This window comes from Candida albicans, chromosome 4, assembly GCF_000182965.3.
Source record: "Candida albicans SC5314 chromosome 4, complete sequence".
Classification (NCBI taxonomy): Eukaryota; Fungi; Ascomycota; class Pichiomycetes; order Serinales; family Debaryomycetaceae; genus Candida; species Candida albicans.
In genome coordinates, this window is record NC_032092.1 from 1,082,187 (window position 1) to 1,101,030 (window position 18,844).

General features: G+C 32.3%; 5 protein-coding genes across 5 annotated transcripts; all 5 read right to left on the reverse strand. All coding sequences in view use genetic code 12, as the record gives it.

Moving 5' to 3' along the window:
- Nucleotides 1–99: 99 nt before the first annotated feature.
- ARG8 (acetylornithine transaminase) lies at nucleotides 100–1,467 on the reverse strand (the record flags this gene model as incomplete). Its single annotated transcript, XM_712083.2, has 1 exon — nucleotides 100–1,467. The coding sequence occupies one exon, from the start codon at nucleotides 1,465–1,467 to the stop codon at nucleotides 100–102; it is 1,368 nt and encodes a 455-aa protein (XP_717176.2).
- Nucleotides 1,468–1,730: 263 nt separating this feature from the next.
- On the reverse strand, nucleotides 1,731–3,794 carry CAALFM_C405080CA (Zn(2+) transporter; the record flags this gene model as incomplete). The annotated part of the gene is made up of 1 exon (XM_712081.1): nucleotides 1,731–3,794. The coding sequence occupies one exon, from the start codon at nucleotides 3,792–3,794 to the stop codon at nucleotides 1,731–1,733; it is 2,064 nt and encodes a 687-aa protein (XP_717174.1).
- A 527-nt stretch (nucleotides 3,795–4,321) lies between these two features.
- SRB8 (Srb8p) lies at nucleotides 4,322–9,565 on the reverse strand (the record flags this gene model as incomplete). Its single annotated transcript, XM_712080.2, has 1 exon — nucleotides 4,322–9,565. The coding sequence occupies one exon, from the start codon at nucleotides 9,563–9,565 to the stop codon at nucleotides 4,322–4,324; it is 5,244 nt and encodes a 1,747-aa protein (XP_717173.2).
- A 374-nt stretch (nucleotides 9,566–9,939) lies between these two features.
- Nucleotides 9,940–13,890, reverse strand: MYO5 (myosin 5; the record flags this gene model as incomplete). Its single annotated transcript, XM_705894.2, has 1 exon — nucleotides 9,940–13,890. One exon carries the CDS (start codon nucleotides 13,888–13,890, stop codon nucleotides 9,940–9,942), a length of 3,951 nt encoding a protein of 1,316 aa, XP_710986.2.
- Nucleotides 13,891–15,040: 1,150 nt separating this feature from the next.
- Nucleotides 15,041–16,984, reverse strand: HAP41 (Hap41p; the record flags this gene model as incomplete). Its single annotated transcript, XM_019475387.1, has 2 exons — nucleotides 15,041–16,164; nucleotides 16,978–16,984. The coding sequence occupies 2 exons, from the start codon at nucleotides 16,982–16,984 to the stop codon at nucleotides 15,041–15,043; spliced, it is 1,131 nt and encodes a 376-aa protein (XP_019330932.1).
- Between the last annotated feature and the right edge of the window lie 1,860 nt (nucleotides 16,985–18,844).

Consider the following 18,844-nt stretch of genomic DNA (forward strand, 5'->3'; position numbering starts at 1 on the left):
ATTCATTTATTACTATATGTATGAATATCTATGTCTACAAAAAAAAAAATCCAAAGATCATTTTGGTTCCTTTTGTAAATCGTCTCTAAACTCTCTTCTTTAATTAACTTCTTTGATACTTTGAGTTAAAATTTCAAGCCCATCTTTGATAGTTTGATCAGGAATATTTAAAGCTGGAACCAATCTAATAGTATTCATCCCAGCAGTAATAATCAATAAACCATGTTGTCTACATTTAGCAACAATTTCACCAATATCAACATTTTCTTTAAATTGTAAACCTAATAACAACCCTTTACCTTTAACTTTTTCAATCAAATTAGAATTTTCTTCAGCTATTTTATTTAATCCTTCAAGGAAAATTTGTGATTTGTTTTCCACTTGTTGTAAAAATTCTTTATCACCAATATGATCAACAATATATGAACCAACAGTAGAAGCTAATGGATTACCACCATATGTTGTTCCATGATCACCTACATTTAAACTTTTTTCAACTTTTTCGGTGATCATAGTTGCACCAATGGGGAAACCATTACCTAATGCCTTGGCAATAGTAACTATATCGGGATGAGCCTCTGGAGATAACCATGAATGAGCCCATAATTTCCCGGTACGACCCAATCCACATTGGATTTCATCATAAATTAACAATACATTATTTTCATCACATAATTTACGCAATTCAATTAAAAATGATTCATCAATAATATTAACTCCACCTTCACCTTGTAAAGGTTCGATTATCACTGCACAAGTTTTATCTTTATTTATAACTTGTTTAACACTTTCAATATCATTAGGTTTAGCAATTTTGACCCCTGGGATCAAAGGAGAAAATGGTTCTTGATATTTTGGATTTGGTGTCACTGATAATGCCCCCATTGATCGACCATGGAAAGAATTTTCAAAAGTTATAAATTCATATTTTTCCGGATTTATTGATTTCCCATATTTACGGGCAAATTTCAATGCTGCTTCATTAGCTTCAGTACCAGAATTACATAAAAATACTCGACTAGCATCTTTCATCCCATCAAATTCTTTTGTTTTAACAATTAATTTATTGGATAATTCTCCAGCAGGTAAATTATAATATAAATTTGAACAATGAATCAATTTTTCACTTTGATCTTTAATTAATTGCGTGATGGGTTCATAAGAATGTCCTAAACAAGTAACAGCAATACCAGATGTGAAATCAATATATTTACGATCTTCTAAATCATATATATATGACCCTTTACCATGAGTTAACACTAGATTCGGACGTGCATAAGTGGTTACTGAATAAGGTTTAGAAATCGAATTGATAAATTTCCCGGTATGTGATTCATCATTAGCATCAGGAACTGAAGTAGAATATTTCTTGTTGGTGGGTAACGATAAAGTTGCTGTGTTGAACAGGAACGATTTCTTTATGGTAGTTGATGTCTTCAACAATGATTTACTATATGTTCTCAACATTGTTAATAGGCCCAAAGTATAGTAAATATGGTTATCTAAATCAATAAGAAGAGAAAGTAATCCATTATGTTGAAAATTTTTTTTTGTCTGTCTTGCCCTTTTTTTTTGTTTCATCAACGAAAGATATCAATCGCGGTAAAATTGACTCATTAAGTATTATTACTCGATATGGAAGTTGCGGCTGTCCTGCACCCCAAATGTACTTGGCTCAACTCATATCACTACACAGTTTACTACTAGATTAGGTAAATATATTTATTTTTTTAAAAACGGTCTATATCAATAGTAATCTCTGGTTTCACTAATTTACTAGAATTATCCAATTTTTCAAGTTCATTACAAATTATTCGATTTATTTCAAATCTCATTCTTACTTCTTCATCAGAATTAGCTCCTTTCATATTAATTTTCATCCCAATAACAAAAAGTCGATAATTGAATTTTGTAATGAAAAATTTTTCTATTCTATAGGTTTGTTTGAAAAAATCTTTAGATAATATTTGATCAATAATTCTTGATTTGAGCATATGATAATCGTAATCTGAATAAGGGAATGAACATAATAATATCCCACCAAGAGTTTTCACTAGTTTCCATCCATTATAACATAACAAAAGTGCCACCGTAATAGTAGCAGCTTCATTAATATCAATTGCCAAATCAGATGTTAAACTTTGAGGTATCAATGGTCCCACTAATAAAAATAATGTATAACTCAATGTGATCAAGTGGGTAGGATTCTTTTTCCAAACACTAACGATTTTCTTTAGTTTCTCACCAGTAGTGTTGTTATCGATCGTATTAGCCTCGTTTATCAAACTTCCATTACTGATGTTGCGCTTAGTTGGGAAATTACCTTTCAAATCAGTGTCATCCTGACCGTTTATCATTTCCGTGATCCTATCATATGTCAAAATATAGTTTGATGAAAACAACGACACAGCCATGGTGACAATTAAAACCACAATATAAATAAACCAATTTGAGTTACCATTGTTCCCAGGCTCGGCATGAACATTATGTGACAGATGTTCATGATCGTCATGATTATCGGGAGAAACCCACAATATTATAAACTCTTCAATGAAATGACTAAACAAGTCAAACCCAACCATTACTAGCGAAGTACTCAATGCAAATCCAACTAAAACTTCAATTCTTCCTAATCCAAACGGATAAGCAAGAGACGATTTATTCCAAACATCAAAATTAGACATGGTGTCAACAAACACTATAAGTAATGAACCTAATGAATCATAAAATACTAAATGAGCCAATGTTGATAAAGACGGCAATTTGAATTTGAAGCCAATAGTGAAAATAATTAAAGATAATCCCACATGGAAACCTGACCACATGAATCGTAATTTCTGATTAGGAGTAATTGAATTCAATGTTTCATTGAAATTTGGTATTGGATACAGATCAGGTATAGCTGAAAGCTGTGTCATTCCAATATCAACTGGCGGAGGTTCTTGGAAAAGGTTCATAGAAATCGAAGAATGTTTATACTTGTGACCTTTACGATGAGCCGGTTTAACTGGCAAACTTAGATTTGAGCCATTACTGACGTTAAGATTAGTTTGATACATCAAGTCTTGTGATTGAAAATTGAATGGATTACTGTTGTTGTTGTTGTTATTGTTGGCCTTTGTTGGTGAGGACCCTCTTCTTACTGGCGATGTTGATCGATGATGTTTGTTTATTCTCAGTGGTGATGACTGCCTTGTTGGAGATGAAGATCTATAAGGACCAGTTGGTGCAGCCAATGGAGGTGGAGTATAATTATTTGCGAATGTTGAAGAAACCGGTGTTTTTATTCCGAAAGTCAACGAATTTCTTGATCTTGGGGTATTGTTGAAAACTGGTTGAATTGGTTGACCATCTTCAGAAATCGCATTGCTGGAATCCATTAGAAATGCAGATAATGGACGAGAACGTGAAGTAGCACTATTTGAATTTGCTCGACCAATTCTTGGTGAGTTGGTTAACGATGAATTTGAATATCGTCTAGGTGAACCATTGTTACTGTTGCTATTATTATAATAATCGACAAATGGTTCTGTTGTGTCGTTTAAAGAATCGGTCGAAAAATTTGCACTTGACAACATTCCAAAATTACTAGCCGATGATGTGTCATTGGGGACAAAAGCTTCCTCAATGTGAATAGACGGTGACATAGGATTAATTTGAGAATCTTGTGGTATTTGTATTTGTGGAATTTCAAAATTATTCGTCATTGGGGTATCACTTGTATCTGAAACTGCACTTTCTGTTTCAAAAGCTTCATTCAATGCCGGTGAAGGCAGAAGACGCTTTTCTGTCATTGAATATAATTAGGGCTGATGTGGTGATAGGAATAATTAAGACAAATTATGTGATTTGAAGAATGCTGTCAGTTTTGGGTTTTTATTTGTTCCCCTTTTTTCAAACTCTTCGTTGTCCCCTTTTTTCTTTCTCTCTCTCTGGCGGTGTTGGACCTAAAACTATGTCGTCGTCGTCCTAAAATAAAAAACAAAACAAAACAAAACAAGCACCAAATGTCGTTGACTTTAAATGTCGTTCCACGTCTAGCAATCAATCAAAAACATCTGTCAACTCATTCAAGACAAGGGAAAGCATATCACAAAACATTACCAAATAACAATGTCTAGTTGGGACTCAAAGGGTTATTTTTGATTAGTCTGTGGTGATAGTCAATGAAAATTCCTTGGCAGGATGAAAGCAGCTTGGGTTGCCAAGAGTGACATTGGACCCTGATTGATGTTACTACCCCTATGATTCCAATAAAAGTATGAACACTGTGTTAAGTTTATTATTGCAAATTGTACCTATGTATATATACTACATACTATTAACGAGGGTTTTCTTTTGTAGTATAAGCATCAAATAATCTCAAATTAATACATCCATCATTCACTGAATTCTTATTATTGTTTACATCTTCTAATATCTCAAAACTTTTCATTTTGAAAGGTTGTTTAATCATTCTTGCCGACGAACTATCATAATCACCAGCAGTTTTATTTAATCCAGTGACAAAGGGAGGTAAACTCACAGATTCATTTTTCGTTGATTTCAAATAAAGTCCCGTATTGTTGAAAATATGATAATCACCACCATACTTTAATTCTTCTTCCTCGAGCATAATTGAACATTTAACCAATTTATCATCTATAAATTCTTTAAAAGGATTACTAGCATTTGGTTCTGGTAAATCAAACAATACTTGAATCAGAGAAACTGTAGGGGCAACATCCAACATATCATTATTGTTGGTAACGCCGATTTGTGACTTCTGGCCCTTACCAATACCAGTGCTATTGGTGTTCTGATCGTCTAGTATTGAGTCTTGATTTGGTGAGATTGCATTTGACCCTCCACCACCAGTTCCAGTTCCATTTCGGTTACCTTGCAGATTTTCATTTAATTCTCTAGTTGAATTCACTTCTTCACTAACTGACGACTTCATTAACAAAAGCAAATCATAAAGTAATATTCTCAATTTATCATTATGATTAGTCAAATAATCAGAATTAAGTAAATCAATTAATTTAGTAACAAATAAAATCACATTTTCTTCATTGGTATTTCTAGATATCATTGAACATAAATACAGTTTATGAATAATTAATATCCTCAAAAAAATTGAAATTGTATCATTGATGCTATTGGCTTGTTCCAAAATTAATTCTTGTGAATTGGCCACATTGACCAAGTTCCCAATGAAATTAAATAAATTAAGGAAAAACGAACTATCAGTCTCAATAGTTTGTACCAAGGAAGAAGAAGATGACGAAGTAGAAGACGATGATGATGATGAAAATTTCTTGAAGAAATCATTCAATGGTGGTAACAAGTTTCTATCATTTATAATCAATTTAATTTGATTGTTGTCCAAATTTGTTTCTAACAAAAACTTTGTTTCTAGGATGTCTAAAATATAATTCTTTTGATTCCACGGCATAAAATTGAACAATTCTCCAAAGAAGGAGTTTTCATTAGAAAATTCAAACTTGATTTCTTGTAATAAAGTATTGACAAATGCTTCCAATTGTACTTTAATCCCCACATCATTATCAACCACTAAGTTATTAAATAATACATTCAACAATACTTGACAAATAGGCAAGTTAAATTCGTTGATATGTTTAATAAACAAACTAAAGTCTTGAATTGTGTTAATGTATTCATTCTCTTGACGTTGAAGTAACACATTCAATAATTGTAAACTGTCTGAATGTGACAACTTATCGAAGAATTGACTTTGAATGGCTTTGGTATTGGTAATTATTGCTTTATGGAAAAATGACAACAAGTCTGCTTTATATTTGATGAAAAATGGATTGGTTTGTAATTGTGATTCTTTGTTTTTCAATAACCTTTGTTGTAATAAAATAATACATTGATAGCTTGATTTTTCCTGATACATGCGTCGGGAAATTTGTAACAAAACTAATTGAGAACAACTAAAGTGAGCTTTGTCGAGTTCACCCCAAATCAATTCATAAATAAAGGAGATGGTATCATCAATATGATTAATTTCATCTCGTTGTATTGATTGAATCAACTTGACAAGATCATTAATTCGAAGTAAATCGAAAATAGCAAGTTTCTTCAAGAAATTACTCAATTTGGAGTGATCTATCGATTCACCAACTTTTGAAATAACAAATTGTTTCAATTTTTCATTAAATTGACTTAAATGATCGTTATAAGTGGTGACAGCCAAACTTTTAATTATCTTCATTAAATTGATTTCTTTTTCTTCACCAAGTAGTTCAAAGTTATTATACCAAAACTCTAAAGCAGAATCCAAATCTTTCAATTCAATTTCAATCAAATCAAATACTTCTTGTTTTTCTTCACTGGTCAATGCTCTTGGTTGTAAAGTAACCAAAAAATAAAGATCATTTCTGAAATCAGTAGAAGTATACCTTTTCGCACCAGATCTAGTGTCATGAGTATGTGATTCATCGACTGTATTAATACACATTGGTGAGTCCATGGTTTGTTTCACATGTAATCCTTGCACTGATTTGAGTTTGGAATTCTTGGGTTTCCCCATTGTTAAATACAAGGAAGATATCGAAACTGAAGTTGTTGCTGTTGTAGTTGCCGATGATGTTGGTGAAGATTTTTCAATGACAGCATTAATAAAATTCCAAATTGAACTAAACTTGAAACAATCATATTCACGGGTGTTCAAATCTTTATAAACTTGAATTATTAATTTAAACAAATCATAAGCAGCGGACAATTCAGAAGCACCAGCAATTGATTTGATTAATTTATAATGTCTAATCACCAATTTAGATATCAAATACAATGAATCAAGATAAAATATAATCATACCACCATCATTTTTCAAAATTGTTTGAATGACAACTTTAAAGAAAACCGTGAGTCCTGAATTTTTCGCATAAAATTGATAAAGTTTGGTAATCACTGTTGGAGTGAAATGAATTAATTTATTAGTTGATTTTATTTTCAGTTTTAATTCATTGGTTAACCAATTTATCAATAAAAATCGTAATCCAACACTCAAAGAATCGATATATCCAATGCATTGAGAATCTATATCATCAGTTAATTGATTATTGCAAATTTTGGTAATGATGGAATCTTGTAAAATTGATTGTCCTTGAGAAAATTTCCCCTTAAAATCAAATCCCATAGGAGTCCAACGTTTCAATATACTGTCACATTGTCGGTTATTTAATACTGGCAAATTTTCAAGAATTTTCAAATGAACTTCCATGATTCTTGGTAAATTGTTAAGACTTTGATCAACAGTACTACCTGGTTCCAAATAAAAAATCCCTGATGCAATCAATTTTCTTAAATAAGATGCAATGGTAATTAATTTCAATTGATATAACTCATTTATCAAAACGTATAATCTAGAGCTTGTAAATTGTAAATTATCCCCTTCTTCACTATTGTTATCTTCAGCAATGTGGTAAATAATTTCTAGCAATTCATTATCGAATTCAGTTCGTAAGGATTTAGGCAAAGATTTAACCACGGTATTCTTCAAGAAATTGCAAATGAATAAAATATCTTCATTTGAATTGGTGCTATTTCTCCATGGTGAGACACACCAAAACAACAAAACTTTCAAATTAAGTTTCCAATTGGCATTGCATTTTTTCGTTGGTTTCAAAAAACTTGCAAATTCTTTATTAAGCTTTAAGTTATCCAATTTTTCAACAATGTTCAATACATCATCAGAGTTTCTATTGATGAATGAATAATCTTGTTCTATGGTTGTATTTGATATTGGTTTGATGGGGGTTGTAGTATAATTGGAGAATGATCCTGATCTAACGGACCTTTTGGAAGTTCCCAAATTGGAGCTATTGTTGGTGTTGTTAGAATTATTGAGTTCACTTTTCAAATTCAAAATTAAACTTTCATTACGATATTTAACCAATTCCAATTGTTTTTGAATTTCTTCTTGTTCCTTTTCCGATTTTGCCTTGGAATCCAGTAACAAAATCCTCATTAACGATGGTTCAATGAGAGTCCAATGATTAGGTATAATGAAAATATTACAATTATATTCAAACAAGTATCTCACACAATCAGATATTAGCTTAAGAATCTTGGATTGTAATCCATCGGGTATAACTGCGGTTGAATTACCATTGTCATTGTTGACCGAGAACAACAACAATTTATTAATGAAGAAATAATTCAACAACAACAATTCACTCAACTCCTTCGATAAATAATCAAATTTCAAAATATCATTCCAAAACATTTTGATTAATGTGAGAGATACCAATCGTTGTCCATAATTCATATCAATTTCATCCATCCAAGCTAAATTTCTTTTCTTAGACTTGCTAGTGCTCTCAGGATTCTCAGCATTATTTGCGTCTTCTTCATCATCGTCATCGTCATCATCATCATTATAGTCGTCCGAGTTTTCCTCCATACTAGAATATATCAATCCATTAATATATTTTGATTGTAGACAAAGTCCATCTTTCAAAAACTTCATTATCAATGAAAGAAATAATGATTTATCAAGTAATGATTCAACATATAATGATTGGATATAATTTAACAAATAAGATAATTTCCCCATATATTGATTTTTCCCATCTAAATTAGCAATATTATTCATTTCTCGAGAAAATTTATAAATATAATCCGATACTTGTTGAGTCCATTCTTGAAGCCAATGAATTTCAAATTTTTCTGCGGTATTATAATCCATCATACCTGTCAATGAATTACCACTACCACCACCACCGCCGCCGCCACCAGTGTTACTATTATTGTTGGGGATTGTTGATAATCGATTTTGATGTTTTCTTCTTAATGCAAGTAATTCTCCATATAATACACATTTTGTAAACCAAATTGATCGATTTATGGGGATTTTCTTAGTACATATACAATCAATCAATACTTTATTTCTAATTCCATGAGGAATTTTTTCACCCAATTTTGTCATTGATACATTTGGGTTACTTAATTCATTCAACCAAATTTCTTTCTTTGACAGAGTTAATGTAACTCTAGTAGGCAATTTGAATTTATTAGAATCAAATTTAATCTTATTAATTATTTCATTTCTAGATTTATAAGCATTGGAAAGATGAATAGATAATTCATTTATAACATTCGTACAATTATCAGTTGATAAAAATACTGTAGCTTGAATCAAATTACGAGCAGAATAATATTCATTGGCCACTTGTGGAGGTTCAAAATAACCTTTGTTCAAATAAGATACATTACTTAATTTTTGATGTTCAATTTCAGTTTCATCTTGTGGTAATTGAGTATGATCTTTCCAAGGCATGAAATCAGGATACACCAAAGAGTTCTCTGGTTGAGACTGGGATTGGCCCTGTGCCTGTGGTTGTGATTGTGATTTTGGTTTTTGATAAGGGGAATTTTTCAAATTATCGTTTGTTTTGGAATTTATTATTGATGAATCATTTAATGGATATATGGGTAAATTGGGAGTTTCCATCAGATATTTCAATTTTAGTAGTTCATCTTTACTAGTGGAATTTGTATGACTAGATCGATTATGAGATGATAATAAACTATTTCTATTACGATTCTTATTAGACATGATACAAGGAATCAATGATTATTATAAAAATGGCGGATGTTAAAACTTGTTAGATGGTAAACTATTTGTTGTAAAAAAAAATGTGTACTTGGGTGGTGGTAAAAGTGGTTGTAAAAATGTAATATTATAATTAAAGCACTTACTACTAATAGTGGCACACATTCTCTTTCATTTTTTGTTCCCGCACGCATTGAAAAAAAATTCCGTGTTAGGCGTATTGCGGAATTTATTAACTCCACTGCATCGTCATAACACCTTACTGATTCAATAACAACGGAGAGTATACTACAGTCAAATAATATATAAAATTTTATACATTTATAATAAATGAAACAAGAAAATATAAACATAAACAAATTATAACAAGTTCTTACCTACCAATCATCATCGTCTTCTTCTTCTTCATCATCACTATCTCTAGTAGCACCTTGTCTTTTTTTCAAAGCATCTGCTAATGACCCCGCTAATGTAGTTTCTTCTTGCTTTTTAGCTTTTAATGCATCAGCTAATCCATTACCTAATGATCCATTCAGAGTTGCGTTTGTTGTATGAGAACTGGTAGTAGTGTTTGTGCTGGTGGTTGTACTAATTGGATTAGAAGCTCCGTTAGCCCCTGCAGATGCTGTTGCTGCTGGAGGAGGAGGTGGTGGAGGTGGTGCGGATTTTTGGGTTTCATTTGGTGAACATTCTTTGAGATAATCAATAGGTGACCATCCTTCTTTAGTTTCGTCCATGGTTTTAACCAAACCCCATTTACCATTAACTTGAGTAACATAATAAACTGTATCTTTAACAAGAGGAATGGAACCAGCGACTGATCCATCATAATCAAACATAGCCTTGTATGTAGGGAATTTAGGTTTAACTAATGTAGGTGGAGGTGGAGGTGGAGCGGTCTTTTTCACTGGAGGAGCAGGTGCTGTTTTTTTAACTGGTCTACTTGTATGACTAGTAGTAGTAGCAATGGTTGTAGAAGCAGGTCTATTTGGAGACGCAACTGGGTTATGAGCTGGTGTTTGTCTTTGCTGTGTTGGCGATTTCCCAAGTGCAGCTTGTGCTGCAGAAACTTGTAAGCTTGGTGCTGGTGGTGGTACCTTTCTTTGAGGTTGACGGGATTGATTCTGGTTAACGGATGGGATTGATGATTGAGTTGGATATGGTGTTTGTTGTTGTGACTGTTGTGGTTGGTATTGCTGTGGTTGCTGTGGTATTGGATATGCCGGTTGAGCCAGATAACCTGAATTAGCAACTGGTGTTGGTTGATTATACCTTGGTGTAGCCTGTGCGGCAGCAGCAGTTTTTCTTGCTGCTCCTCGATTGTAATATTTACTATAATCAACTTTACTAGAAACCCCTCTTGGTCTTTTAGGATTTTTACTACTGGCGGGCAATCCTTGTTTGACACTAACAGTACCTGATTTATAATGATCACCATTATTTGGGATTTCTGGACCTGCACCAATGATAAATTTGACAGTATGGAATTTACCTGGTTTTTTTTGATATTCAATTGTAGGACCAATTTTTATTGTGATCCCAGGATTCAATTTTTTCAATTGTGCCACTAATTCAGTCTTGAAATCTAAATTAATAAATACATCAGGGGTAGTTGGTGTAGGAGAATGTAATGATATGGCAACCCAATTATCTTGGAATGTCGATAATCCAAGATAATTTATACCACTAATTGGAATAGTAAATTCCTTTTGTAATTGTAATCTTTTCTCCACTAATACTTCGGCAATGATATAAATTGAGGTTTTCGTAACAATGAAAATTCGAGGTAATCTTTTGGAAGAACGACCAAATTTGGAAAGTAAAATTTCACCCTTGGAAGAAAAAATTACTGATTCATTGATTCCAACTTGATTAATAATAAATCTTCCATATCCACTCTTATAATTACATCCCAAATAATCACCCATGAATGCACGGGACCCTAACATCGACATACGACGACGTTCTTTTCTACCTTGTAATAATCCATTACCATAATCACGGAATTGCTCAAATTGATTACCATGTTTTTTAATTCTCCAAGCATTTTGAATAGTTTTTGCTGCATCTTCCTTTCTCTTAACATAACGTCTCCAAGCTCGTTGAATTCTTGCTGCCATGTTATGCCAATATTTATCTCTCATATCCTCCAAGGCAAATAAAGTTTCTGGAGTCTTGATGAAAACTTTAGTTGTCCCTAATTGATATTCTGAAGGTGGGATATGACATGATTTCAAAATCTCTTTAACGGCAGAAATATCATCTCCTCGCCAAATATAATCACCGGCATACCCTGTTGCTGGCGATAACAAATAAAATCTTTGAACAAATCGTTCAAATGTCGAACGATAAGCAAAACCAGCACGTCTAATACGAACATTTTCTTTCAAACCCAAATATTTAATTTGATGTAAAACTTGTTGATTATCATAATCACGAGGTTTTTTCGTTTGATTTGGTTTAATGGTTCTAATATATGAAGGGGTACATTGAGATAAAGTATCGACCAAAATATTAGCACTCTTTTTAATCTTGTCAGATGCGGTTTCCGGTCTTTTTCTTGAATCGGTCAACTGGGCCAACAAATCTGGTGGGAATAATACTTGATTAATAAATGAATTTTGAGAAGTCGACACCAATTCTAATAAATCACGCAACATGGCATCTTTATTTTTATCGGTCATACCAGCAACATCATAAGTGACATCACCAGCATAATGTTTAATAATGAATTTACCTCTACGATCTTCAAAATGACGATTACTGGCCCCCACCATACTTAATCTTTGAGCAAATACTTGATCGGCAGCTTCTGAATCGGCATGTGCAGTTTTAATTGAATCATTTAATGCGGCAAATAACCCAGGTTGAGGTCTAGTGGCTTCAATCAAATCACACACCACTTTATTATTGAAATAATCAATTGGAGTCCATTTAATTTGTTCTTGAACGTATTCGTCTTGTTCAGCTTTTAAAGTCAATTGAATGAAAATTTGTTGTAATTTTTCATTGACATAATTGATACAAATTTGTTCAAAAGAATTACGTTCAAAAATTTCAAACCCATAAATATCCAAAATCCCAATTGATTTCGATGATTGTTGTTGACTACCTGCTAATGAAATGTTAACTCTTTCAACAATCCATTCGAAAAGATTATTATAAATCCCCTTGGCAAGTGCATCACGTACAGCAGTGGCTTGGACAATGTTTAATGGTGAATGATAAGTTGAACCTCGTCTCATCCCATGACTAGTTTCAATAGTTCTTTCAATGATAGCTTTTTTCAAAATCTCTGGGTTAACATCCAAAAGATAGGCAGCAAAATTTGTAACTGAATCATCACGAATGGCAGCATTACCATTTTCATCTTCAACAAATGAAATATTACCTATCCAAAGAATCAGAGCCAACATTCTAAATATATTGTCTTGTTCTTGTTGTGTCAATCCAATGATTTTCATGGCATTAAGAGTGTCTTGGAAATCTTTTGCATCGTCAACTCCATCGACATTGATACATTTAGCTGCTGAAGTATAAACATAAGTTTCTGGTCCTTGGATACCAAACATTTGTTGATATTGTGGAGGACAATGCTTTGTGAATTGGTAAAAAATATGGAAATTACGTTCATTAGTGATTTGAGACACAACTCTTTGTTTTTCTAATAAATAATTGGTGATATGAGCTGCAATTGGTTGATAATTGCCTTCACTGAATTTAATTTCGAGATATTTCCCATGTCTACTAGAATTGTTATTTCTTAATGTTTTAGCACAACCAAATGATTCTAAAAGTGGATTTGTTGCTAAAACCATATCTTTAATCTTGGAAATTTCAACATTATCTTGATTAACGGAAACATTAGCAATATATTGCATTATTTGTTTTGCTGCTTCGGTTTTACCGGCCCCTGATTCCCCTGATATAATGACACATTGATTTTCACCATATGATTTCAAATTATAATACATCGATTCGGCAATGGCAAACACATGAGGTGGTACTTCTAATCTATTTCTTCCTTTATATTTATTTAAGTTTTCTAGGGTGTATATTCCTAAATCCCGAAATGGATTGACAGAAATCAACACATGACCAATATATGTGTAAATGGTATCATTCATAAATCTTTTATGTAAATTTTCATTAATTGCTTCATCAGTAATTTTTGATAAAAGAGTTAAATCTGATACACCCACTTCTTTCTTTTTCGTAATATCGAATTCGGCTTTTTTGATGCCACCACTACTACCACCACCAGAAGATTTGGCAGGTACTTGTTGTTGTTTTGTTTTGGTACGACCACCTCTTTTCACAATAGCCATGATTAAATGAAATAAATAATGATAATGACTAGAGGTTTAATTAGTTGATGAAAGGAAATGTGAATTAAATCTTAAATGTTTGTCATAAAAGAAGAAGAAAAAAGCAAAAGAATTCAACTGCGGTCGGTTGGATTTTTCTTGATTGAAGGTGTGCGTAGTGTTCGGAAGTGTTGAGAATTTGAAAATCTCCCTCACTCTTTACTCCTTACTAATTGTACCTTGAATGATTGCACCGATAAAGTACTTTTTTTTTGTTGTTGCCAGATCTTCCGTCGACTGGTATTCTTTTCACCGCCACCACCACCACCACCACGGCCACTCAATCCCATCCCATTTTCATAGACATCATACTGGTCAAACATATCCAACCACCTTACATTGATTGTTACCTGTAGTTACTATTTGTAATAGCTGTAAGATGGCCAACGACAGTGTAAGGTCAGAGTTATTGCTTTTTTCAATATTACGTAAGCTCTTTCTCTTCTGATACAAAAATAGTATTCGTTAAATTCAATCATTGGAGGTGTTATTTAGTTGAAGGGTGGCGGTGAGAGTCACGAAATCTTGAAAAGAACGGTAGTAAAGCCTGTAAATTTATTGGTTGTCTGTGCGAATTTTCCGTGAGACACACCAGAGGATCTAGTATTGACTAGTTTGATGGTTTATCTATCAATGATGTGAAGGGAATACCGTTATAACAACATATCCCACTTCTGAAAATTCTATAGAAATGGCAACATTTCACACTCATGTAAAGTACTGATTCTTATAAACTTCTTCTTAGTTCTCTCAACTCCCACTTCTGTTAGCAAACTACAAGAGATGAGCTGCAAAATGGATAGGAGCGCCTTACTGTGTAAGCATTTACAACATCAATAAATCTACATACACTTATGATTACAAAGAATACAAATATAGTTAAAACATTATCATTTCTATCTATTGAATATATATATATGTGTATATGTATATTTTTTCATCATTGTACTTTTTATATGTATGTAACAATATATCATTAATAAATAAATCAAAACAAAAAAAAACCAAACCAAATCAAGCAAAATCAAACCAAATCAAACTAAAACCAAAATCACATCTCACCTCATCTCATCACATCAAAAATAAAATCCGTTAATTTTTTACTGTTCCTTCATACATTCATCAAATATTGATCACTATAAGATGAAGTAGTACGAGAAAGATCCAGAATAAGTTCCCCTTCTCCATCACTCCCACTACCACTACAACCTTCAGAATAATCAATAAATTCTGATAATTCATCAAATGATCGTTTATGAACATTTGAATCTAAATTTAATATCGATGGAATATGAATTGTATTACGAGAAACACCACCATTGACATTGACATTAACATTGGTACTACCACTAAGTATGGTTAATGGATTAGCAAAAATTGATGATTTTGGTGTTCCCACTGATGTTGTGGTGGTGGTAGTTGACACAGAACCATCGGTTACATTGTTGTTTGTGTTGGTAGTTGATGGTAATGGAGTAGATATTGATGACATTGGTGAGCCAGGAGATGGAATTGATGAATATTGATGAAGTGGATCATCTTGGTTGTTGTTGTTACTCGATGATACTGATGATAATGAAGGTTGTAAAGAAATTGCTGATAATACCTCTGGGGTAGTCGTTGATGTACTAGTAGTAGTAGTGGTGGTGGTGGTAGTGCTTGCTGTAGGTGTAGTTGTTGTTGTAGTAGTTGCTGTTGTTGAGATTGGTGTAGTGTTGTGTGAAAACATATCTATTGGTTGTTTAAACACAATATCTTTCAAATGTTTATATTCATGAATTAGACTCAATAAATGAGATTTCAATTCCATATTTTCTGAATCTATTATGGAAATGTTTTTCATTAATGAAGGTAGGTCGTCGATATTGGCTGACAAATCTTCATGGCAATGAAGTGCTTGTTGTTGTTGAGAATTTAGTGATGACAGTAGTTCCTTCTTTCTTTGTGATTTTTTAACATATTTCTTTTTAGGTTTTGATTCTTTATTGGTGGTTGTGGTGGTATTTTCTTTTTGTTTTCTACCTGGTTTAGGTCTTGGTGGTAAAACCCAATCTTTGGAAGCTTTAACAATTAATGAAGGTTGAGTTGTAGTTGGTGAAGCTATTGTTTTAGCAATTGAAAAAGTATCATTAGAAGATGCCATTGAAGACTTGTGATTATGCTCCAATTGAGGTACAATATGATTTATTTCTGGAGAAGTAGTGGTGGTTGCTATTGTTGAAGATGTAGTTGCAGCTAGAATAATGTTAGTATACATTGTTGGAATAAGGAAGAAGATTTGTTAGATTATTTGTTTCAATTCCAAAAAACAACAACAACTTTGTAAAATTAGGAACAGATATGAATTGAGAACTATCAACTGAAGTTAAAGGAATAAAAATAATGGTAAAAAAAAATTAAAATTAAAAACAATTATAATAGACATATGGAAATGGAGCCATGCGATGCGATGTGATGATAACAATGATAATAAAATGATTAATTGATGCGCACATGGTGGGGGAGAATAGAGTCACCTACTGGAATCATCCTCCCCACCACCACCACGACCACCATTCCGCAATTCAAAGAAGACTGGAAAAAAAAGAAAAGCAATAAATTAAATTATGATTGCGATTAATTCCGATCCTCAAGAATTTTAGTTAAATCATTTGATGTTTATTGTTTAAAAAATATAATAGTAGTTATAACAGTACTAATTCATCGTGCATGAGACTGCTTGTGGGTGGTATTGATGGGTGGGAAAACAAGCAATGAAAAAAAAAATAGTAAAGGTGGGTGTGCGTTTGAAATTCTGGAAGAATGGAAGAAAGTTTCCTAAAGCAAACAAGAAAATCTTCTTCTTGGTACTTGTTGATTATTGTTGAAAAATTCAAATTAAACCAATTGTAAACTTTTGATTTTTAATCAATTCTTTATTCTTTAATCTCTTAATTTACAAAATTGTATTGAAATATAAACAACAAATCACTCTCTATCCTAAAGGTTCATTTTCCTTATGGTGGAAACTCCTTAAAGAGAAAAAAACAAAATTCATATTATACATACTTATCATAATGGTAATTTCATAAGATTAGAATAATTAATGTATGGGGGAAAAAATAAATATACTGTAAATCAAAACCAATTGGAATTGTAATTGAGTGAACTAGTGGGAAAAGAATTGAATAAATAAATAAATATATACTAAACAGTAATAGTAGTAGTAGTTGTAGTAGTAATAGTAGGGAATAGTTTTTTGTAAGTAAATGAATAAGATTGAATAAAATCAATAAACACAACCAAAACTAAAAACGTGAAAAATTTAAAGAAATTGTAAAAAAATTAGAGAAAGGATGAGATTATATATGTATTGAGGGAATTCTATAATATATATATATATATTAACAAACATTACATTATATATATTTAAATATATATACAAAAGTATTAACAACATATGCGTTAATAGACACATCAATATATTTAGTCCAAAAATTTGACCATGAACTAAAAAACGAAAATTTTTTTTTCCTTTTTTGATCATTCGTACACTAACCTCCACATACATCAATAATAATACATATTATCTCGTTTTAGTGTCAGTGTTCAGTGTTTAGTATGCAGATAAAATTATGCGTGTCTGGGTAAACCGGAATGAATTGTTCGGAAGGTTACGGAATCACACATGTTCTGCTAAAATTATAGAAATTTCAGTCAGACACTTTTTTTTGTTTTTGCAATGTTGTATATTTTCTAAGTATGGGAGACAAAGGAAAAAACGGCATACGGAGTTTGTGTGTGCATTTTACTTGAAGTCACTTTGTTTTTCTTGAAAGCCACTGAAAAAGGAATTAAAAACGTATGACCTTCTTCTTAGTAGGCATTATTAACTCAAGGAAGTAGATTGAGAAGATCAAAAAAGAAATGATGGTTTATTAAACGACGTCAATGTTGAAAAAAAAATGAAGGACAAAAACTCGTACAGGAAGTTAGAGAGTCATTCATGCAAACATGGTAGTAAAGGGAAGACAAAAACCAAAATCCGGGGGTGGCGCGAGTTTGTCCGTGACAAAGAAATAATAAATACATTGAATCACACACACACCCACATACCCACACACGAACTAAAACAGATGCTAAAAGATTGTTTATACCCGTGAATTATAGTTAGACAGGGAACAATAAAAATAATTATAATAATAAATATACGTTGTGGAATACCGTTAGAAAGTTAGTTAGTTTTTCGGTAGGAATAGGAATAGGAATTGAGTTGTTGCTGCTCCCTCCATCCCTTCCAGCAACCAACACATTGGAAAATAAAACGCGCATGTCCTGTCCTATGCCAAGCGGTATTCTCTAGCACACGCACGCACTTCTTTTTTTTTCCTCCTCGGGTTGAATTTGGGCCGAGATGGACCCACATGAAAATCATTTCTACAAGACAACCTTATAGCTAAACTGTCATAAACTAGTTGTTGTCTTACATCGGAATCTAAAAAGTGTAGTTTCCGACCGGCCCAGAAGCTAGACTGGCATTAACAGTATTAAGAGAATGTCACAGAAGTAAATCACCGGGGTTTAACGACGATGCTGGCAATGAACGATCAAGTAGATACATTAATAATAATAATAATAACGAACGAACACATACATACATGAAAAAATTGCTGTTAAACAATTGAAAGCAAAAAAAATTTTTCAACGTCTTCCTGTCTTTGCTTGTAGGTTTAGTTTGTGTGTGATTAGTATGAAAAATAAATCAGTAATTCTCCTTTTTTTTTTTTACTTCAATCCGTGGGAATTTTTTTAAATAAAAACAAGGGTCAAAATATCAAACTAACTCTAAACACTGAAGTTTAAACGGATATATTCTTCCATTTTTCCAGACTTGCTGCTAAACGATACCAGCAATTAACTAATACATCAAGTATAA